At 45.3% G+C, this 25,016-nt stretch overlaps 1 protein-coding gene across 4 annotated transcripts in view; it reads right to left on the minus strand.

The window, feature by feature from the left end:
• Window positions 1-95: 95 nt before the first annotated feature.
• The window catches only part of LKAAEAR1 (LKAAEAR motif containing 1), a 46,382-nt gene continuing 21,461 nt past the window's right edge, over window positions 96-25,016 (minus strand). The window contains exons 1-5 of one of the 4 annotated variants that reach the window (XM_076067295.1): window positions 13,141-13,245; window positions 8,485-8,592; window positions 5,774-5,913; window positions 3,430-3,552; window positions 96-393 (exon numbers count right to left, since the gene is read on the minus strand). In XM_076067295.1, coding sequence (XP_075923410.1) covers window positions 331-393; window positions 3,430-3,552; window positions 5,774-5,913; window positions 8,485-8,590 — 432 coding nt within the window. In that variant the 5' untranslated portion in view covers window positions 8,591-8,592; window positions 13,141-13,245 and the 3' untranslated portion in view covers window positions 96-330. Of the gene's footprint in view, window positions 394-3,429; window positions 3,553-5,773; window positions 5,914-8,484; window positions 8,593-12,122; window positions 12,381-13,140; window positions 13,246-25,016 lie in introns of those variants that run through there. The other 3 variants (XM_032954915.2, XM_032954916.2, XM_032954917.2) reach the window with 3 other exon arrangements.

The following is a 25,016-nucleotide window of genomic DNA, read 5'->3' on the forward strand; positions in this document are numbered from 1 at the left end:
AACAACTTGTTTACCCTTCAGCGATAGAGGGGTGGCGAGTGTTAATGATGGGGGAGGGGGGGGTAGAAAAAAATCGACACAAATATTCGTCAGGCTTACTGCATAGACAGCTCAGTGCTTTATGTCAGAGGCGTGCTCCCTCTCGTGCAATGTAAATCATAAACGTATACTGCATTTAAGACGTCAAGCAAGGCACAGACGTGCAAACAGACTGGCCTTCTCCGTGTTGACGAGCGTTTTATACTGCTGTCTGCCCGTGAGGGAGGTGTGGCACTGCCAGAGGAAGGCATGGCAGTCGATAGCAGATCATCTCAGTTATTAATCTCCTGGTTAAATGGTCCGCTTCGTGGTCAGTCCCTGTTCGTCTTCCAATATTTGCTCGATCCGAAACCTCTGTGGACAACAAAACAAGTCACATTTAATATAATAGTTCAGAAAAGGATTTGCATTTATTCGTAATAAACAGTGTCACCTTTTGATGCATATACCTTCGCAGGAAATGCTGTAACACTGACTTAAAGCCTTCTTCTTTATATACATTGGTCCGTTCCTCGTTGTTCTGTTCCTATGCTTGTCTATCATAAAACATATTACATAAGGAAGTAAATACACGCAATTTTGGTGAAAAACGGTCATTATTAAGGTCGCAAAATGTAACGAAACATGAAATGTGTGCAAAAATGCACGGATAAATGCATGCTTGAGATTTAGAACGAGAGACAGGAAGAGGAACACGTGAGGTAGAAAACATTATGCAAGCTAGAGACGTAGTTTTGACTCTTAATAAACGTAAGCGGGCATGGGTAGGACACATTGCTAGAAGGGATGATGGAAAGTGATCAAGATTAACGATGGAGTGCCAGCCGAAGGAGCGAACACAGCCGAGAGAACGTCTACCACAGAGGGAGTGCAGTGAAATTAAGCTAAATATAATTTTAATATACAGAGGTAGAAACAAATACAATACAGTATCAAAGAATGTATTTCCACTCAAATTTCCAATTTTAAAAAAATCGAATTCCTTCATACAAGATTGATTCAGACGGGACATGTTACTTTTTAGTTATAAATATATATTTGTACATCTATAATGCTGTACATGCAGTGGGTTTATGACCTATATTCAGATATTTATATAATACTAATAATGTTTTTTACACTTTTAAACCACCTTTCACGCAAAGGTTGCAAAGTTCTGTATAGAGGTAAAACAGAAATATATATCAGGAAATAACTGTTAAACCCTAATAAAAGCATGCAGTCTAGTGATAAGCGCATTCAAAATGTCCTCTATTGACTTACTTATGTAATATTTTTTTTCATGATAGGCAAGCACAGGAACAGAACAACGAGCGATGCTGCTGTCTTTTCACATTAGGCTCGTGAGTAGTGGTCGTCTGGTCAAGTTTTTTTACGTGATGGCCGTTCCACAGCTCGCTCATCAATACCACAACACGCCACTTCTGATCGTGATGAACACGCATTTACGCTCCATCTTCAGCCCCCACCCACCGCCCCCCCCCCCCTCCTCTACACATGGGATATGATTGCGAACGAAAGAGCGACCATTAGCGACGAGGTTCGGTTGTGAAGCATTAGCGAGCACAAACGAAAACAAAAAATGCACGAACAAATATATATAAAATAAACCGTAGCCTAGAGATATAGCGTATCTATGTGTGTGTCTCTCGCTGTGTGTCTCTGTGTGTGTCTCTCTCTCCTTGTGTGTCTACGTGTCTCCGTGTCTGTGTTTTGTCTCTCTCTCTCAAATTTAACAATCTTTGGAAGAACGTTAATCAACCAGGTAGGGTGTTGACTGTTATGTTAGCCGACTCTCTGTGTTGTATTGCATTATATTTCTAAGTTCACTCGGTTTGTTTTCTCATTCATTCTTACCCGATGACGGCTGCTTGTGTTGCAATCGAAACGTTGTATTCTATTATTTAATTGATTTTCTTTCTACGTGACTTTACCGAAAGAACCAAAAAGTGTATCGACATTATCGACTCTTGGGGCAACGGTTATTCACGAGCACCTCTTGACATCGGTTTAAAAAAAAACAATGTGGTGGTGTGGGCAAGACCACTCTCATGCCTCGTTACCTCTCTCCAAATTGCCCGAGTCAGTTTCACACGTATCAGTCGGATTTCGCGACCAATATTCTCCACAATGGAGGTTTTTTTTTGGGTTAGGTTCGCGTAAATATAAACGTGTCATTAGTTAGGGTTGTCGCGTAAACGAAACGTGCCAACTCGTTATTCGTTCAGCACACCGATGCGTCGGAGAGAGTAAACCCACGACATTTGCGATTCGAATATGACGTTTCGCCGGTAATTACAATCGTTGCCGGAGTTAATACACCCGGTGCACTGAGTGCTGCAGAGTACGGTACTTATTTTAGACTGAGGACAACCATGCCAGGTCAAATTGCCCCGCATTCTAACACGTGGTAATGGTTGAGTAATAATGTTTGACTGAGCACACGTTACATTGATGTGCTTACCGACTGTGCGTAAAGACAGGCATTGTTCATTCAGCTAGCAGCTATTATTGCACTGGCTCACAAATACACTTTTGTAGCCCGGGAAGTGCTGTGTAAGGAGTCACAAAAAGCCATTTCTGAATTTAAAATTACTGAAGTAATTTTTTCTGGGTACATCTCGACCCCAAATTTTAAAAGGGGGCAAACCTTCGTCCCCCCCACCCCCTCGCTTTTTTGCTTATTACTTTTAATCGCTAATTATTTTTCTTACGCTATCCGTTGGGCACGGTTGCACTTTATTTTGTGCGCGGTTGCAATTTACTTTGATCCGTCGATGTTTGCCGCTGAGGCGGTGACGGGTTTCTTTTATCATTCCTGTTGCTCCGGGCGATGTTGGCACGTAAAATAAAGATTGAATGATGATTGATCTCAAGGCTTTTGTGTTGAATAGCCTATAAACAAGAAAACTAAACTATTTTTTTAAATTTACCAGGTAAGGGCCCACTCAACTATATAGCTCTTTTTCAGAAGCGATCTGGCCACCAATGATAGCTCAACGAAATTATTTATGTGGAAATGTACAGCAGCCATATACTCAAAATAGAATTGTGGTGTTCCATGAACATTAAAGGGATGGAAGCGGTGGCACAGTCTTTAATGCGTTGCGCTACAAGTCCCATCAGGGGCGAGTGACATTTAAACTGGTCCTGGGGCTTCGTCTTCACGAACCCACCTCTTCCTCCTCCTCCCCCCTCCTCCTCCTGCTTCTTCTTCAGGCACATTGGAATGTTGCTTTTCATTTCTAAATTTAGGCTTGGATGGCCAAATTAAAGCAGCCGAACAATTTGGGGAACGTAACATGTCTTACAGCAAGACAACACACCCACTCAGTTACGAATTAATTGACTCTCAAAGGCGTACGTCTGCTCGTGTGAAACATCGTTTACCTGCAGCTTATCGAGCGGGTCAGGAGGCTCTGGAGAGCTCGGTTTGGTTGGTAGCAGGGCCTCCAGGCGCATCGCCTTCGTGGCCGTCGGCTGGCTGGCGACAAGGTGGTTGATCTCGTTCGCCTGCCGATGAAAACATGGAATTCTGACGGCTGCTGAAAAAATAAAACATTCCCCCCAAGCAACGTTCATTCCGATGATGCCATTCAAAACTGTCACGGTGAGAGTCGTGGTCCTGGAATATGATTTCACAAAACTACTCCTGAAGTCACTTCAACAAACTCTCTTTGTTCCACACGATGGATATACCTTTCATATGTTCCGCAAAGGGGCGTATAACACATGTCAAACTGAAATGTGTAATTTTCAGAACTGGCATGAATTTAATGAAGTAAATGTATTCTTGATAACTCAGCTTTGACTATCACCCTGCTACATTAATGAACTCATTATGATTATACCAAATATTTGGTGATACTGCATTGGCAGTAGTGCACACAATCCCACGTAATACTCAACACATTCAGGCGATGGCCTTTCATCGCACACACGGCGTGCTATTTACATGCAATGAAGAAGGGCCACTGCCACAGAAACGTCACATATTAGATATATATATACAATTAAAGCAGAGTTGTTGACAAATGTACGAAGTTTCAGTTTGATAATTCACGATGTAACACAATTTTTGTTCCTGGGTAGTAAGTGTTCTTTTTTATTGCTTATGCCTAAAAAGTATAGAAAAACGCTATTATTCCCCACGAACTTTGCTTTTGTGACCAGGACTTTATGTGAAGGAATGACACAAATTCGCCCGTTTTCTCATTGAAAATAGGTACATTTCAAAATATCACTGTCCTGGTCACAAAAGCAAAGTTTGTGGGGAATAATAGCCTTTTTCTGTACTTTTGAGGCATAAGCAATTAGGAAATAACACTTACTACCCAGGAACAAAATGTTTGTTTTGTTACACAGTGATATATATAATGAATGGCTAAATTCTGGATTTAAATTCCAGGATCTTAGGGAGTGCTGATGTATCGCTCTTGTGGTTTATTTTGTATGTTGAACTCCGTTTTGCGCTGTACGTAAAAGTCCCTCGATCACTCGTCCACCTCTGGAGGAAATTCCTTGACCTTTACACTTTGTACAGGACAACAACAGCTGCTGTTTGCCAGTAAGTGTTTGAGACGTAACCGTGGTGATTATCTGCTGCTACGCACACAATTTGGGTGGAAGCAAAAGATGCCCTGCCAGAGCATGGAGCTGCCCAAGGTGTTGTGAGTTTACAGACCGGGATGGCATAAGCACTGTAAATTCTATAAATGTATATTTAACAAAAAATACATCTGAACAATTCATGAAGTGCAACGTGATATTTAGAATAGGAACACGCACGCTTTGTTTCTTTTATCGTCTGATTACAATATTCTTGGATACACAATAACACAAATGGAACAAAAGAAAAATGAAACGAATGACTCAAAACGCAGCAAAGTTTAAAAATACATGACTGCATGGTATGTTTAATACACGGTGCCACGGTGGGGAGACGTTAACTACCTCGCCTGGTATACAGGGGGTCATGGGATCGATCCCGTCCCTGACGTCTGCTGTGTATTTGGAGTTTGTGTGTGTGTGTCTCTCTCTCTCTCCCCGTGGTCACGTGGATTTTTCTCCGGGGTCCTCCGGTTTTTCCCCTCCACATTTACAAACATGCGTCTTAGAGTGTTTGGCTGCTGTACATTTCCACATGATAAGCCACTTCGTCAAGCTATCATCTGTGGCCAGGCCACTTCTGATCAAGAGCTGTACAGCTCAGTCGGGCCTTACTTGGTAACATCTCGCCACTGTGCGGGAATTCGGGCCGAGCCAATTTGTCCGGTTTGTGAGACGTGCCGGCTTAGCTTCCCTTCCCCAGGTGTTGTGGGAACGCGGAATGAGCCACCGTTCAGCAGACCTCCCAGTAGCGTAACTAGCACAGGGGCAGGGGGTGCCTTGACCCTCCCACCCCCCCTCCCCCCCCACTCGGTGGCCAAAGGTCCAAGTTGGGCCCCCCTTGACAACCACCATGAGATGCGTGTCAAAGAACAAACACTGATGTCATGATGTGATTGGGTAAGAGGAGCCGTGATACATCGCCTAGGTGTGACCGTGAGAGACAAATGAAATGTTGGGCCCCCCACCCCCACCTGACCGATTTGCCGCACCCTCTGAGCTGACAACGGCGACTGATAATGTCGCCAACGCCACCGAAGACCTCGGCATTGGCGCTCGCTGCCGCACGCGTCAATGGGACGGAATGCGTCGCCTCTCGGCAGGGGGTGAGGTGTGAACAACGCACGCGGATGCGCTGGTAGCGGAGGCGCAGGGCGCGGATGCGAGCTCTGGCCTCGGCCGCCTTGAGCTGCCCGATGAGACGCGCCTGGCGCTCCGCCTCGCTCTGAGTTCCAGGGCGAGACGACGACGCGCGGTGGCGCGTGCCTGTTGCGTTCACAGACACAAAAGACGAAGATCCCACCCCCCCCCCCCCCCCATCATCACCACCAACACCAAAGACAAAGATCCCCTGTATAGCCCTGAACAGATTGTTGTGGCAAGAGCTGCTAGGGTGGCGCACCTATCATCACCACCACCACCACCACCACCACCAAAGACAAAGGTCCCCTGTATAGCCTTAACAGATTGTTGTGGCAAGAGCTGATAGCGTGGCGCACCTATCATCACCACCACCACCACCAAAGACAAAGATCCCCTGTATAGCCTTAACAGACTGTTGGGGCAAGTGCTGTTAGCGAGTAGCAAGCACCTATGAAGGCACATGAGGGGATGGGTCCCGGGGTGGGTCCCCATAGGAACGTACAGCACACAAACACACAGGAATGAGTAGGCCTACATGCACACAGACAAATGTCTCCCATGTAGACGTATTAACCGACTGTTGGGGTAAGCTTTGACTTAAAACTTTCGTGACTGCAGGAATTCATATTCTTTGGTTCTTTCGGTTAAGTCAATAATAGATAGAAAAATAATAATAAAAAAATAAAGTGAATAAAATAACAAAAAGCCTACATTATAGACTGCCAGTATGCTCACCGAGGTTAAGAACCAGGCTACAGTCTACATGAGAGACTGCCAGTACACTCACCAAACTTAATAACCAGGCTACAGTCTACATTATAGATTGCCAGGAAACGTATTCGGATTAAGAACCAGGCTACAGTCTACATTAGTGGGTTTATTATTTGTTATTTTAAAATTATTTTTCTATCTATGTGACTTTACCGAAAGAACCATAGAATATGTTGGGGTAAATGCTTCATTAGTGAGCACCTAGGAAGGCCAGCACGGTACACGAGGGTGGGTGGCCAAGCCAAAACCGCACCCAGCCGCCTTTGTCTTTCCAGAACTGACACACAGCACCAGGCACTCATTTAAGGCTGAGTCGACCTACGAGGAGGCCCAGGACCAGTTCAGATAATCGTCACCGGTGTTGGCCGTGAACGGAAATCGAACTCGGGTCGCCGGGTTCATAGCACAGCGCGCTGACCGCTCCACTAAGCACATACACTCTTGTATACACACTACGCACATGCTTGCACATGTAATGATGACAGCGGCGATGCTCGCTCATCATCATCATTACCTATCTTTTCTTAAAACTTTATTTGGTAGTGCCTTTGACGGCAATCAATGAGTTGAGTCTGTGCAAAAAGCTCACGGAAAACCATTCCTATGCCTTAATTGAGGTGGCCGGGTGGCACAGAGGGATCGAAATGGCCATTCCGGATAAATGAAACGATATACAACCATGGAGATGGAACCGTGGCGGGAGCCTGCGATTAAACCCGGGGTTTCACACGCAGCGGGCATGATGGCCCCGAGCCCAGACACATATACGAACAAGCTTGGAAGTTAAAGTGGTTTCCCGTACACCAATCTCCTGTTTACCGTCAGTGGTGGAAGTTCCGCATTCCTATGGCAGGAGTAAGGTTTTTTTCTTAATCAGAGTACAACCGCTGTGGACTTCACCAAAAAAGAAAGTGGTACTCACTGAACTAACCCACAGAGAGGGATGATGGGTTGGGTCAAGCACTGACTGGGAATTAAACTTTTCCATCATCCGATCGTGAAGCGATCCAACGAGAGCGCCTCGTTTATTCTGAGTCATCCATACTGGAGGGAGATACGTTTTAAATGCACACAGATGTGTGTTGTTGTTGTTGTTTGGCGAAACACTCTTTGCAGAGTACGAAGGCGCGCCATCTAGCGTTGTGTAAGAGAAGCTTATTGAAGTGTGTCCACAATGTCACGTGGAACTTACGTAGCCAACCATGCTAATCGGAGCAGTTCTCTCGTGTATTTATGTTGAACTGTATGTACGTACAGTAAGTAAGGGTGTCACCCTTCTAGGGCTGTGCAAAGATATCACGGAACGCTCTGCGAGCTGAGGGAGTCCCAAAATGACCCCGAGGGTTCTGTTATAATGTAACCCTTCATCCACCCACTATTGCTAGGTGAAAGACATCTCTCACCCTATTGATGATCCGAGTGGGGTTTTGTTTTTTAACCACACATCACCATGCTGGTCAGTGCGAGTTTGCGAAGGAGGTACCCCGGGCCAGTTTAGAGATCAATCGCCAGAGGTGGGAATTAAACTCAGGTGACCAGATTCAGGGTGTGGTGTGCTAACCAATGCGCCACCTCAGTAGTCCTATTATTTTGGTGTTAAGTGGTACGGCTGAGACGATGAGTCGGTTAATCGACTCAAATTATTGTTGGCTACTTTTTTGTGGTCAACTAACAGGGCCCTTTAAAAAAATATAGTGCCCCCCCCTGCCCCCCCCCAATATCCTGCCTCCGAAAAGCAAGAAACCCTCTAGAAGTGTGGCGTGATGTGGCGTATCATCTCCCATCCAAACGTGGGAAAAGATGCGAGACACTTTACAACTGTTTTCATGCTATGAGATTAGACAAGCAGTTGAACCCAAAAAAAATCCAGAGTAGTCGATTGCTTGAATAATGGCATTGTCCGGTTCTACTTATTGGGCGAACCTGACGTCCTTGTGGCTGCACTCTGTCTATCGGGAGTCTGGCTCGAGACAATCTCCTCCCCTTCAGCTCCTTTCTCTACATCATGAGCCTCCTCTTGCGTCTCCATTTCTGATAGGAACACAATGTACAGCAGCAGAATATGTTAATGTAACAGGGAACACAACGCACAGCAGCGGAATATGTTAATGTAACAGGCAACACAACGCACAGCAGCGGAATAATGTTAATGTAACAGGAAACACAACGCACAGCAGCGGAATATGTTAATGTAACAGGCAACACAACGCACAGCAGCGGAATATGTTAATGTAACAGGAAAAACAACATTTTATGCTTTGGCACAACAAAGATCGTTGGGCAAAACAATAGTTGTTTATCATGATATCGCTTCAGCCCAAAGCCTCGTTTATACAGCATGAAACCCAGTCTCCTGGTCCCATAGAAATATATTTCAAGCAACTTATCCTGTGAAGTGGCCCAGTTTGCCACAACTGAACGTGTTGATTTCCACTCGTCTTGTTGGATGGAGCAGTGGCGTCGTGGTTTGTGCAATGTGCTCTGTGTCCATGCACGTATGTTGAACTTCTTTCGCACTGTACGTAGCCAACCGTGCTAATCGGAGGTGTTTGAGTTTGATTTACGTCTACGGCTATCAGTGACAAGCAATACCTGAACCGGTTCTCTGGCCTCCCCTTCACCAACTTGCGTTGACCAGTGTGGCGAGTGGCGGTGAGACAAACCCTACAACTGGCACGGCGTAGGGAGACTATCAGCGACGTCATCTGAACCTGACTCGCCCCCCCCCCCTCCTATGAACTATGAACCCAGCAGCCTGAGTTGAATTCCAGGCCAGGGCTAACATCAGCGGTGTCATCTGAACCTGACTCGCCACCCCCCCCCCCTCCTATGAACCCAGCAGCCTGAGTTGAATTCCAGGCCAGGGCTAACATCAGCGGTGACGGCTTAGGCCCCTCCTCACCAACCTACGATACTCAACGTCATGAAGTATATATAAGGAAAAAAAAACCGCGATCAAACCAACAATGCGTAGGGAGGCCTTTGTCTAGCAGTGGATTGACAAAGGGCTCGAAACAATGTAATGCAGGTGTAATTGTATTTCATCAAAGCAAAAATGTTCGTGTGTATTTAATCATTACCTCAAAAGCCCATAATCAATGGGTCAGACCGTAATGTAAGTTGTTGATTTGGACACGCAAGCAGTAAAATTTTTTCTCAAATATTAATTCATCGTAAATAACCTTTACCCCGTCCTTACGGTCCAATAAAACCACTTGCAACAACGTCGCACGCACTTACCTGCTCAGATATTTAAAACCCAAATACCAAAATTGGCCCTCCCTTACACATTCTTCCCAAAGTTTCTCCGACGACGACGATGATGATTATGATGCAGATGATAACAATAAACACGGATCGTGGTGGCTTGACTTGCATTTTTTTAATTCAAACGAGGCTCTTATTGCGCGTGTGTGTTTTTTTAATGCACTAAAAGGACACGGAGGGTTCCCCGGGTAACGTTCGGTCTGCTGCGACCGTGTGTGCACGAAGGTTGCTCCAACGAAGCACAGAAAATGACTGCATAGAATGAGGCCATACGCACATGGCGCAGATCACAGGTCAAGTTACACACAGCGCGATTTGGCATTCACGTAATTCCCATTGCCTTGAGCAAAATGTCACGTTTTACAAGCAGCAACAACATGAAAATGAGCATAGCTTGTTGAAAGAAATGATTTGGTGATGCTGCTGCTGCGTTGGCAGTGGTAAGCATGCACAATAACCACAACACAAACTCAACACATTCAGGGAATAAGACTGTGGCCTTAAACACAAAAAGTCTTTACAGGAATAGGCGAGATTTTGGGCAATGGACCTTGTTCACAACACATAAGAGGGGCCAGAGAGGTTTTTAATAGCTTGTTTGAAGAGGACTCCATTTTCGATCATAATCAAACTCAGGGGGGGCACAACACAGCAGACACTTAGCAAACTTTCAACAAATCGTAAACTACTTATTTTATATTTTACCAGGTAAGGCCTACTTGAACTATGTAGCTGTTTTTTTACAAGCGATCTGGCCACAAATAATAGCTCGACAAAGGTGGCTTATCAAGTGGGAATGTATAGCAGCCAAATACCCTAAACGCTTGTTGATTATAAATGTGGAGGGAAAAACCGGAGGACCTGGAGAAAAATCCACGCGACCATGGGGAGAACATGCAAACTCCAAATATACAGCAGGCATCAGGGTCGGGATTGATCCCACGACCTCCTGTAAACCAAGCGAGGCGGTTAACATCTCCTAGCCACCGTGGCAAATCTGACACGCCAATGAGATTAATTGTCACGATGCGTTCTGATTCTATCCGCTATGAGTCCTGCCAGGGATCTCACCCAGTGTCAATGAGTAGAGGCTGCTATGCCCTTGGCTTCACGGGACTGACGCGACTCTGACAGATTAGAGTGGGGGGGGGGGGCTGAGTTGTCAGCAGGGGGGATTCACCCCCCCTCCAGCCCCCCCTCCAGCCCCCCCTCCAGCCCCCCCTCCAGCCCCCCCCCTCCAGCCCCCCCCCCTCACTCCCCCCCACCCTCCATCCTGACACTACAGAGCTGTATTGTAGGTTTCCTGCCAAACTATCCGAAACATCGTATCGGAATAATACGAATTGTACGCATGTACAGGAAAATAATAATAAAAGTTTGCGTTTTAAAACATATATCTTCTTGTTGTTTAAGGTATTCACGAATAAACAGTAGCCTATTTTTAAATGTATGTCTACCATATCCACTTCGAGGTTATAGAAAGACGCTTCAGCTTAGAACCTTAAAAGCAAATTAAATGTCATAAAAAGACACGCGTTCTTATAAGCAGCACATATTGTGAAAGACTACTCCTACTATCACACCCCTTCCCGCGTGCACACACACAGCACACACACACCGCACACACACCACACACACACACCACACACACCACACACACAGCACACACACTACACACATCACACACACATCACGCACACCACACACACACACACACCGCACACACACACCACACACCGCACACACACACCACACACCCCGCACACACACACACACCGCACACACACACCACACACCGCACACACACACCACACACCCCGCACACACACACCACACACACCGCACACACACACCGCACACACACACCACACACACCGCACACACACACCACACACACACCACACACACAACGGATTCTACACCACGACACACGGACAATCCGGGAATGTACGTGCACAGATTGATCCATTTACAGACACCCCACCAAGTAATTGACAGACTGCACGCACAAAGCAGCACGTTGTGATCTCAGAGCCTTCTTACAGCTGCTCCCACAAGGATCATTGCAAACACACTCAATGTTACATCGGTTGAAAAAATAAAACAACAATCTGCGGTTCAAGATACGGAAGCCACAGCTTTGACAAGAACACGCGCGCCTACTCAATCGGTGGTTTGTGCAGCGAGCGGAAGCGAAAGGAATTTGTAAGCGTGGGTTATCTGTAAATGGATCACGCGTGGTACAACAGCAACTCGCGACCATTTAATAATAATAACAATGTCGGCGCACTTACTATGAGGTCAGATCTCTGCCGACGAGTGGCACAACAACAACAACGAGAGAGAGAGAGAGGGTCAGTCCGTTCTATTATCGTTCACTCCGCACCTCTGCGGCGAGTGACGGCGTCAGCGTTGTGTCTCCTGCCACGTGTGTTGACACGTGTGTTGCCTGGGGTAACAACGCGCGCACGCTGCATCAGGGTGGCGAAGAGCCGTGTGTGCTGTGGGGTGAGGCGCTCCCTCCTCCTCCTCCTCATCCTCCCCTGTCGGAGGAGGAGGAGGGAGCCCGTGGCAGCAGGGGTCTCACACAGACAGGACGCTTCGAAATGTAATGTTAACAGCGTCAAAAAACAAGTCCAAAGAGTCTCCCCCACGTGTTTTCGCCATCGTTGGTAAACACGTGGCCTGGAATCTTCTCAAAGTGGTCTCAAGAGCCCGGAGGCAGCAGCACGTGTCACGATGGCGTTGTTGCAAATTCTCAGAAGTGTTAAATCGTTTTTTGTTGTTGTTGTTTAAGCACCCTCGGTACAACGGTGTGCGTACGTACGTTGAACTTCTTTCGCACCGTACGTAGCCAACCGTGCTCATCGGAGGCGCGGAGGGAAGGACAGCAATCTGCTGGCTCTCTCGCGATGCCACTACCACCACGATTGTATCGCACTTACGACGTAGTGATAATAACAACAAACGGGTGGTCGGCGCGCTGAGCTGCTGATGCACAAGGTGACCCGAGTTTGATTTCTAAACAGCGGCGAACATCAGCAGCGAGTGAAATCAGAACCGGTTATACCCCCCCCCCAAAACCCCACGTTTACCAACCCACACCGATCAGCGTGGTGAAGTATGGTCACCCCCCCTCCCCTCCCCATGGAACTTAATGATGGCCCACGATAATCGTTTCGACTAGTTTGCATAATATTGTTGTTATATTGCGAATAACGAGGCTCATTTGCTATGTTATGTTATTTCCAGAAAAAAGTGTATGTCTAAAAAAAACCGCAGTTATGACAGATGTATAGAAATTGTTATTACCTATTCAATGAGGGCTTTCCGAAGCGATTTCCGAATCACAACTGCCAGGCAGTTGTGTGTCAGGCAGTTGTGTACCAGGCAGTTGTGTACCAGGCAGTTGTGTGCCAGGCAGTTGTGTGTGTCAGGCAGTTGTGTGTCAGGCAGTTGTGTACCAGGCAGTTGTGTGTCAGGCAGTTGTGTGTGTCAGGCAGTTGTGTACCAGGCAGTTGTGTGTGTCAGGCAGTTGTGTGTGCCAGGCAGTTGTGTACCAGGCAGTTGTGTGTCAGGCAGTTGTGTGTCAGGCAGTTGTGTGTGTCAGGCAGTTGTGTGCTAGGCAGTTGTGTGCTAGGAAGTTGTGTGTGTCAGGCAGTTGTGTGTTAGGCAGTTGTGTGTCAGGCAGTTGTGTGTCAGGCAGTTGTGTGTCAGGCAGTTGTGTGCCAGGCAGTTGTGTGCTAGGCAGTTGTGTGCTAGGAAGTTGTGTGCTAGGCAGTTGTGTGCTAGGAAGTTGTGTGCTAGGCAGTTGTGTGCTAAGTAGTTGTGTGCCAGGCAGTTGTGTGCCAGGCAGTTGTGTGTCAGGCAGTTGTGTGTGTCAGGCAGTTGTGTACCAGGCAGTTGTGTGTGTCAGGCAGTTGTGTGCTAAGCAGTTGTGTGCTAGGCAGTTGTGTGCTAGGCAGTTGTGTGCTAGGAAGTTGTGTGCTAGGCAGTTGTGTGCTAAGCAGTTGTGTGCCAGGCAGTTGTGTGCCAGGCAGTTGTGTGTCAGGCAGTTGTGTGTGTCAGGCAGTTGTGTGTCAGGCAGTTGTGTGTGTCAGGCAGTTGTGTGTCAGGCAGTTGTGTGTGTCAGGCAGTTGTGTGTCAGGCAGTTGTGTGTGTCAGGCAGTTGCGTGTCAGGCAGTTGTGTGTGTCAGGCAGTTGTGTGTGTCAGGCAGTTGTGTGTCAGGCAGTTGTGTGTGTCAGGCAGTTGTGTGCTAGGCAGTTGTGTGTCAGGCAGTTGTGTGTGTCAGGCAGTTGTGTGTCAGGCAGTTGTGATTCGTTGTCCTTTGTAAAATGTAAACAGTCTTGCGTAACTGACATCTCTTGTGCGTCGTTATGAGCGTTACGGATCGTAAAGTCGCAATAAACGGAATCGTTTTGGCAGACCGACTGTATTTGTTGGGTGAACTTCAGTTGAAGAACTTTTAAAGGCACCTCGTGCCAATGCTGGCCTTCAGAGTGTAGCAATGCACACAAATGCTTCGGTCGTGTTCCCAGAATGTACCGGGACTGTGTAAGGGGCCGTCCATAAATTACGTCACGCATCTAGGGGGAGGGGTCAGACATTTGTGACAATGTGTGACGGGGGGGGGTGAGAAATGTGACGTCACATCAAAATGCGCAACTTTAAATAAATATAGACAACACGTTCTACTTTATTAAATATACTTTTTAATAAATATTTTCTCCTACAACATCAGAGTGCAGCGCCACATTAAATACGCACTACAATGACAATAGTTCATATTCTTAGCTCTTTCGGTAAAGTCACGTTGAAGGGAAACAATAAAATAATAAAATATATATAAAACAATACAAATTCTCACGACGTTTCGACCATAACACAAACGGTCATCATCAGGTGTGAAAACCAACGGCAATGATGATGACCGTTTGTGTTATTTTATTGTTTCCCTTCAACGTGACTTAACCGAAAGAGCTACGAATATGAATTACTGCAGTCACGAAAGCTTTAAATCAAAATTTAAAATGGCAATAGTTTAAAGCGATTTGAAGCATATTTTATATTTTTTTGGGGGGGGGGGCAGAGCTTTGTGACGTCATATTTGAGGGGGGGGGGTCTGAGTTTTTGTGACGCCGTGTGACGAAGGGGGGGGGGGTAAAAAATCGTCCAAAATCGCGTGACGTCATTTATGGACGGCCCCTAACCAAAAATTGGCACTAAGATGGAGGAGCTCGCAGCAGTGATCAGCTTCTCTTGGGGCGGGGCTCAACATTTATTGCCAAAGGAAAGGAATAAGTGGAGGGAGCTCATTGCGGCCTTGTGTCCCGTAGGGGATGAAGAGGATTATCTAACCAAGGCACACAAACAATCATACTACAGTGTAGTACTTAAAAACAAGTTTGGCTGGCTGGCTGGAGCGAGGGACGGACGGTCACATACAAAAAAGACGCGTGGGTATCTCGTATATAAAAAAGCGTCATATTTAGACAGTTACGAGGAACTCACATCGTTAACATTAATATCACATCATATCGTACATCTCAAAACCTCCTCATCAGCCATGGTCCAATCTACTGCTGGATGAAGTCCTCTCCAAGCCACCGCTGCCAACTCTCGCAAACCCCCGCGATTCTATCAATCTATCTGCAAAATCAAACAACTGCACACGAGGTCCGCCCTGATTCGGATGTGCGTTCTATTCCTTGGCTGCCACTCGCGTCATCATTATCATTGACCATCGCGGGTCATCGACGTGGCTTCTATTCTTTCAAACCGTTCCAATTATAAACTATAAGTGCATGTCTTCTCTAATGCATTCGTTCACCTGTCTCTCAAAGAAAGACTCTCCCGTGAAATCTGAGCTGAAGCGTTTGTGAATGCGAATCACACAAACCCTATAATAGCGTTCTGCGGGGGCGATGAAAACACACGCGCACGCACGGAAGCCGAAAAATTATCAGGTTTTACTCGGGTCTCGGGGGGAATGCATACGCTTTTGACAACGCATGTTCTGATTCCAGCATTGGTGCGGTGGGCAGTGCCCTTGGCGGACAATGCAGACTCAACTGTTGACGGGAGTTCCAATCCTATTGTCCACGAGAAGAGATCCTGATCTCATCGAAATTATCCACGGCTAGAAGCTGATCTACGTGGTCAACAGCAACATCCATCGTTGGTTTGCCCTGTACACATATGTGCCCCCACCAACCCGCATTGACCAGCGTGGTGAAGTATAGTGAAATAACTACCACGATCCGGACAGCGAGAGAGAGGGACTTCATCCAGCTGCGGATTGACAAAGTCTTGCACATTCGCATGCATATGAGCGGATACTAGCATGAATTTAGCGCCCAATGGCGACCACTTCCAAGAGACTCCTCTTATCCGCAGCTGAAGGCGGATAAGAGAACGCTTTTGTCATTGTTTGAAAACTGCCGATGAGACACTGAACGTCGAAACCGGTCCAATGCTGCGGAAGCTATACACTCACAGAAGGCCGTGCGGCTGATAGGTTGTGGAAGGAATGCGTGTATAGTATTTATTTTTTACGTGGAGAGAAGCATTTGTGAAAGAGACGTCTTCTTTTGTATTGTACTAGCTTAACTACCCGGCTTCGCCCGGGACTTGGATTCACTACGCTCGGCCGCCTTTGTCTCCCCAGTGGCGATGTTCACACACGACACCAGTTACGCGTTTGAGGCTGAGTCGACCTAGGGGAGTCCCAGGACCGGTAAAAATAATCGTCACCGGTGGTGGCCGTGAGCGGGAATCGAACTCGGGTCGCTGGGTTCGTAGCGCAGCGTAGCGCTAACCGCTACACTACAATGCGTTACGCTTCCACATGCGCGGGTCACGTGACAGGTTTGACGTCACAGCTCACTTGCCGTGCAAAAAAAATATCTGCATTCTTGAGCTCCCCCCCAAAAAAAAACAAAAGTGTATTTTAATAATGTTTGCATTGTATACAGTTTGGAAGTACCCACATGGCAAATTTCAAGTTTGTTGCATGTCGGTAAGTACGCTAAACATTTTGAACAGACACACATAATCACAACTTTGCGTTTTATATATAAGGAGATTAATTATAGTTTCCACAACGACGCTCATGATTATTTAAATGTTCAGAAAAGTAAGTGGCCGTGGGTGATACACGTCGCTGGAAAGGATGATGGCCGATGGTCAAACTAATGATGGCGTGGCATTAAAGAAATGGAACGTCTTCTTTGGTTCTTTCGGTAAAGTCACGTAGAATGAGAATAAAATAATAAATTGATAAAATAAAATAACACAATAATATTCTCACGACGTTTCGGCCACAACACAAGCGGCCTTCATCAGGTGAAGGGAGCGAGACTGTCTGGTAGGACAGCGCTGGAGTGAGAGGGCCACGTTCAGATCACGGCTTTTAAGCTGTGTGAGAGGAACAAAGAGCCTTGACGAAGGAATTAGCATAAAATTTAGCATTGAAAAGGCTGAATGATTAGCTTGTGACTGGTCACAGAAATAGCTATGTTAAAAGTTAAAGCATACACCTCCGCAGAGGCACCCATTGTTAAAAGGAATTAGCATAGAATTTAGCATTGAAATAGCTAAATTAAGGCATTCGCTTGTAACTGCTACAGAAATAGTTACGTTGAAGTCAGAGCATACACATTCACCGAGGCACTTAGTACAAATCAAAACAGGAGAATTTAGCATTTAAATAACTAGGCGAATTTAGCATTGAAATAACTGGGTGATTTGCTGGTGACTGGTCACAGAAATGACTACATATCTGAGCTATTCACAGTACTATATAGTGAACCAATAAAAACTAAAATATAAATTACCTTCATGTTATCAATAAACTCTATATTCTCCAATCAGCTAAGCTACCAACCATAAGTCGTTATATATCACAATGCTATATGGCGAAAAAATGGGTGGATTCTTACCCTCAAATTTCCGTACCACGGATAGCTACGGGCCCCGTTCAGACGGACGAGTTCGTCCATGGTCGGAACAGAGGAGGGGGAGAGAGACAGCTGCGAAGCCCTAGTATGCTCCATGTTGTAAACCATACCATTAACCGTGGTGTGAGAGGTATTAAGAGGCAATGCTGGCGAAAGAGCTGCGGTCTGAAGGTCATCGTAAAATTACAATTAATTAAGAACAGAAATGATTTAACACATCTTTCCAGTGGTTACTAAGCCTGAATCCATCTTCTCGGTTGAAATTGTCTCTGTGCTTGTATATGTGAATGGCCTCATGAACAAATCTCTCATGGTAGCCAGTTGGTTTGCAAAGAACCTCCGTCTTGGAGAAGTCAATGTCATGTGAGCCCACTGAATTGTAACAGTGATCTGCCACGGCAGAGGAGTTTGTCTTACCGTGTTTCAAGTCTGCTTTATGTTCGCGGATGCGGTCCGAGATATGTCTTTTGGTTTCTCCAATGTAGCTACTACCACAGAGGCACTTTAGTTTGTAAACGCCCGGGTACTGTATGTCTGGAAGAGCATCTTTTACAGATGGAACTAAATCACGGATTTTGTGTACTGTGTTGAATCGGACCTGGATCTTGTGTTTATTCAGGATTTTGGAGATCTTTTTAGTGACCCCTGCAATGTAGGGTAAGGTGATGGTTTTGAGTGGCCCCACAAGAGGATCCTTCTTCATGACTGGAGTGATGGCTTTGCGGATTGTGTAGTCGGAGTAGCCATTAGCCCTGAGAGCCTGGTGTACGTGCTTGAGTTCACTGGTAATGTGTTCCTGGTCGGAAATGCATTGGGCTCTATGGTATAGAGTCTTGATGAGGCAGTTCTTCTGGGATGGATGGTGGTGGGAATCCGGTTTCAAGTAAGCATCTGTATGGGTAGCTTTCCTGTAGACAGAGTGGCTCATTGAACCATCATGTCTCCTTTTAATTAAGACATCCAGAAAGGGTAGTTTGCCATCTTTTTCGACCTCCATGGTAAATCTGATGGCTGGGTGTATGGAATTGATGTGGTCGCGGAATTGGTCTAGAGCAGGCTGGCCATGTGGCCAGATGACAAAGGTGTCATCAACGTACCTCTTCCATAAGGTCGGGCGTAGAGTGGCAGTCTGGATGGCGTCAGTTTCAAATTTTTCCATGAATATGTTGGCTACAACCGGAGATAGGGGGGAGCCCATTGGGGTGCCCTCAGTTTGTTTGTAGAAAGTTCCATTCCAGGTGAAGTATGTGTTGGTTAAGCAATGTCTCACCAGGGGGGGTACATCAGTATGCAGTCCTTGATGAACCAGGTCTTCAATGATAGCGATGGTGTCAGGTACCGGGACTTTGGTGAACAAGGACACCACATCAAAGCTGACAAGCAGGTCGTTTGGGGACAGGGAAATGTCTTTGATTGTCGATACCAGGTGAGTAGAATTTAGTACCGCAGAGGTGGTTTTTCCAGTGAAAGGTCGCAGTATATCAGCCAGAAAACGTGCCAGTTTGTAGGTGGGGGAGCTGATAGTAGAGACGATGGGACGAAGGGGTGTATCTTCTTTGTGTATCTTTGGAAGGCCATATAATCTTGGTGGTCTGGCAGCAGAGGGTTTCAACAAGAACTGTTTGTTCTCATCAATTAATGCTGTTGAATCAGAGATAATTTTGTTCGTTTTGGTGACCAGGCTGTTGGTGGGATCTCTTTTTATTTTTGTATAGCTGCCATCGTTGAGTAGTTCTTGAATTTTGTTGTTATATTCTGTTTTGTCCATGATGACAGTGGCATTGCCTTTGTCGGCTGAGAGAACGACAATATCATCCCTCTTTTTTAATTGAACGTGTCTGAGAGCACATCCAACGGGGAGATGGAGCGATGACATCAGCACGATCGTAGGCACCTGCTATATTGGTTGCTTCATCGCAGGATCACGAGGTATGAGGGCGACTTGGGTATGCCTTTTGTCGAGCAGTGGATTGACCATCGCTGCTGCAACATAATGAAACGACACACTTTCTTATCTTTCCACACACACAATAAAAGAATGAATACAAAGTTAATCGAAACATGTAGAGCGCGGTTATTTTTTGACACGTGGATATCCGTTCATTATGCACACGTGAGAAAACCCAGATCGATAATTTTCCGATCATTAAAGTGGCGACCCTGTGTTTCGTTTTGGTTAATTTCGCTCCCCTGAGCAGAGCACGCTAACCCAGTAGCTTGTTTACCCGCTCCGTCTTGAAACACCGTCCAGCCACACAGAATTGGTTATTTTGTTTCTCTCGCAAACACGGCAATCGTAATATCTAAATAATGTATAGGAAAGGAAATATCACAACAAGACTATACTTCCTCTTGCCTTGCCTATAATTATTTTAGAGATTATGCCTAAATCCCAACCCGGCATTATAGGGTTTTAACACAATGAACGCAGCCTCGGTAATGAAATTAATTACTGCGCTTCATATCTGAATGTAAATCTTGTGGCCTTTAATCTCCGTGGGCTGTCTGCTAAAGAAAAATTGGAAAAAAAAATCAAACGGCAATAGTCTCTTGTGTGATAATCTCTCATTGGGTAAGAACCATCATAATCCAGCGATCCGGTGAATTGAAAGGCCGTGAGGAGTGAATCAGTCTGAGATTGTGCGCGTGAGGCGCATGCCCGAAGGGTGGCAGACTTGCATGTGACAGGCAGTACAGCAAATAGGTGGATTCATGAAGTGTGCATGAATGTTACGTCCTCATGCAAACGGGGTTTCTGCAGGTGAGATCAAAGCCACGTGGTTGACGTGGGTGTCCCGACACCCCCAACATTTTAAGGTATCGTGGCAGAGAGACACTCACAACTTGTTGGACTAAATGTCAATGTTTTTTTTTCCTCCCTTGAACATGGTGACACGAATGCTTATTCTGCTGACCACGAAACCTTTAAAACGCAGCAACGCCCCTCGCCACTAAGTGGTGGTGATGCCACCACAGCGCTTGTGCCAGGCCAAGTGCACATTGAGGCCACGTGAAGTAACAGGAGGTCATGGGACACATCCAGGCGTTATGGGTTTACTGCCTAACATGACCGGCAGATGCACGACCTGTGCTCCCCATTGTGCCGACTTCCTACATTTTAGTTGTGAACTTCATTCCTCTGCCCTCCGCTCTTGTTGGAGGGCGACTGCCTCTGACTGCCCAGCAGCGTCCTTCACGAACCTCTAAGTATATGCAGTAGCTAACGCACAATGGAAACAGCACTGAGGCAGTAGTCAGCAGTTGCGTAGATGTAATAATGATCGTGCAGTAGGACCGTTCTTATCCGTGATGAAGTTGGAGGAATTGGGGGTGGGGTACTTCGCGGATTATACATGTAAACTACTAATCACTAATCGCTTGTAGGCCACATCCAACATGCACAGTACGGCTACACATCTGTCCACATGTTCTATGCTTTTAAACTAAACCAAACAATGTTTAATTTTACCAGGTAAGGCTCACTGAGCTATGTAGCTCTTTATCCGAAGCGACCTGGCCAACACATGACAGCTCAATGAAGTGGCTTATCATGTGAACATTTATTGCAGCCGAATACTCTCAGCGCATGTTTCTAAATGTGGAGGGGAAAACCGGAGGACCCAGAGACAACATCCAAGCGAACACGGGGAGAACACGCAAACTCCAAAAAAATATAGGCGTCAGAGTGGGGATCATACTCACGACCTCCTGTATACCAGGTACAGGTAAGTGCAATCACTAAACCAACTGTTACCATAGTCCCCCCATTGCCATTCGATCCATTGTAGTAATTCGTGGTCTCAATTAGATTTGTTTTTTTTATGTTGTGGTGAACATCACAGTCACTCGAGCAGTGGTTCTCGACCTCTTTACTACGGAACCCGTCTGATTCAGATCACGCGTCCCATCCAACGAGCTCTCATCAAATTTTGATTTAAAGCTTTCGTGACTGCAGTGATTCATATTCTTGGTTCTTTCGGTAAAGTCACGTTGAAGGGAAACAATTAAATAATAAAAAAATATATAAAACAATTCTTTACCGAAAGAACCAAGAATATGAGCTCTCATCAGTCAACGATTTCGTTGTTCAACGATGCTGAAAATTGGGTGAGTTTACACATATGTTTGTAAGTGTGAGAGTGCGTACATCTCTGCGAGTGTCTATGTATATTTGCAGGTGCGTGTATGCGTGTACACACGATCATAAAAAAATGGTTTTACCCTTTCTGGCAAAATAAAACAGGTGTTAAGATGTTAAAACACCAAACAGAATCCTTTTTCAAGCAATCCTGTCTGCATTAACCACACGTATTTATGGTGAACATGCAAAAAAATGGTCTGATAATATATGCATTGTCTTTGAAACCATGCATATATTATCACAGCATACACACGATCATGTATGAGTGTACACGCACACACGATCTGACGAATGTATAATTAAGGGTAAGGTTACTTTTACTTGATGGTCGGCTCAATAAGGACACGATTAGACACGTACCATGCAGAACTTTTTTGAAAAAAATTATCGAGACTAAAGGGCAAACGAGTACAAATAACTAAACAAAATTCAGTCTTCCGTGGATAAACAAGCACATCATTGTATCATTCACGATGTTTAGAATACGTGTATTTTTGTTCACGTGAGTGCTAATGCGATCCTGCAACCCAAGACTCGAGATCATTAACGTCGTCACGGTCATTATCCCTGCGAGTTGGGCAACGACGTGTGGATAAGGCCCCCTTTCTAACATCGCACACACAAGGTGATTCAGGTGTTCCTTTACATGGCTGTATCGAGCTAATAGGCGGTGCGTGAGACAGCCACGCATCAACCACGGGCTCGTACAAGTGTGCAGAGAGAACTACTTGAATATTAATAGCACCTTCTTTAGGGTCTGGGTTCAAGCCGTGCGGTGTTTGCAAGCCTGTGACGGCCACGCCAATGTGCCTGAACTCATGCGGACTGAATAATTACATGGCGAGTGTGCAGTAATTAGCAGTAGAGGCGTAGATGAGTGTTGATGGGAATGTGCCAGATGTAGGACGTCTGTTGGGTAGATTTGTTTTTATATTCTGGTTGAAAAAAAAACCACTCGGGCAGCAGCGATTTGTGCATCGAGCGAATCAATCTCAGGGTCTAAAAATCGTTGGCAGAAAAAAAAGTAACATTTTAAATGTGACTGAGTCGAATGGATTTCAGGAGCTGAGTTAAATGTTTCGCAGTTAATTAAAATCCAAGGTGGTTATTAGATAGGCGCGCAATCACGGGCTTATTACACCGATGTGTGGAGGTTGTGCGCACGCGAAAGAGTAAACGGATACTTAAATATTGCAGCATTTCAGAAGTTAAAAATAACATGGTGTAAATGAACACTTAACGTGACTTTTGAGATTTCATATTTTGACTTAAAGCCAAGCTGGTCACGTGTCCTGTCCAAAAGCCCACTTACTTTTCTTATCATTCATTATCGTCCACTCTTCTAGATTTTAAAGAAAACACCAACTTTGGAGAGTTGTTGTTAGCCTTTAGCAGGTGGCACCTCTGAGAGTACCAGTTATTGCTTGAACAGAGTTTTTGTGAATCAAAGGGTACTGGGTTCAAATCCAGCGTTTTATGAGTAAGTTTATTAGATGCATGTAGATCAAATGCTCAATGGTAAATGTTGCATAATTATATTTTTAATATGCCTTGTAAAAATTGCAATGATTTAGTAACCCGAACTTTTGTAACTTCCACCAATATCTTCTGGTGCTGTGGATAACATTGCGGCTTTAAAAGTGGTTGACCCAGGTTTGAATCCCATGCTTACATTTTTATTAAGCTATTCATATATTCACCAATATGGGGCGCAGTTTTCATTAAATTACCCGTCAAATTTCCTTGCAATTAAACACATAGCATGTTTTTTTTTCACACATAGAAGATGTAAACCACGGTTTTATGCAAAACCACAGTTAAATATTTCACTACAACAAAAACAATATCTTGAAAATAGTGCATTTATAATTTCAACAAGTGCTTCGCTGAAATTCGGCATTTTACTCGCTGTTTTCCGGGACGATAAACTTTTATTAAATAACCGGTGGTGAAGTATGGTTAAATAACCTCCATGACCGCACAGACTGAGTCCCTCACTCAGCAGTAGATTGTCAAAAGGACCGCAGATGTACGAAACGCTGCCAGTCACTTTAAAAACGGTAACTGGTAGTGTTATACAGAATACGACAAAAAAAACAAGATTAGTCAGCAATAAATCAGCAATAAACTTGTGCCCAAAATGCAATACGTAACTTTAAACGTGAAGTCCCATGATGGAAATCACATCGAGCAAACCGCTTGAGAAAACACAAAGAAAATAACGTGATAACTTTTTTTGCTAGTATCAAAGTATGAAAAAATATAAGAATGGGTTTTAACCTTTAAGATGTTCAAAAACAATGCATATATTAAAGAGAATGCATTTATTACACTGATAATAGGGGGTTTCCCCTTTTTTCTGTCAACAAAACAGGTGTTAAGATGTTAAAACACCAATCTGAAACCTTTTACAAGGAATCATGTCTGCATTAACCACAATGCTTGTGATCAGAATGCAAAAATATATATATACTCTGATAATAAATGCATTGTCTTTGAAACTGACCGTCCACAGTGCAAACACCTTCCCAAGATACTTTCCCTGTTCAAGGCCAGGCGAAAGCCCTTCTCTGTTCCGATGCCTGTGACTCTCTCTGTGAAGAGCCTTATTTCCCTGTCCATCCTGTACCCTCCAACGCCTCTTCTCTTCCTGTGCAAATAACAGAGCAGGCCCTTCTATGTCCCTTGCTACCAGGATAATCCTGCTGCCCTGTGTTTGTGCAGCGTCTTGAGACCCAGTCACACCAAGACGCTGCATAAATCCGCAATTTGCTGTGCCGAATATTTCACTGAGAGCGAATGGTTGGAATCCCTGAACATGGTGTACACCTTGAGAGTTCTGTGTCGCCTGAATGTGGAAATAAACCCTGCCGGTGGTCACCTGAGTCTCTTCACTGCTCTCGCCTGGTTTTAAAGTCAAAAGATTCGCTCGCTACATGGCGCCACTCATCCGCGCGGGGGAATTCATCACCAGAGCTCGAGCCTACGTGGCCGACATGGGGGGACGTTAAAGACCCTGGGACATCGGGACTGAAAAATCAAGAAAGAATCCTAACATAGACATGCACTGTGATGTGAGATGACCAAC

Source organism: Petromyzon marinus, chromosome 15, assembly GCF_048934315.1.
Source record: "Petromyzon marinus isolate PM22_M1 ecotype Great Lakes invasive population chromosome 15, UKy_Petmar_22M1.pri1.0, whole genome shotgun sequence".
In the NCBI taxonomy this organism is placed as follows: domain Eukaryota; kingdom Metazoa; phylum Chordata; class Hyperoartia; order Petromyzontiformes; family Petromyzontidae; genus Petromyzon; species Petromyzon marinus.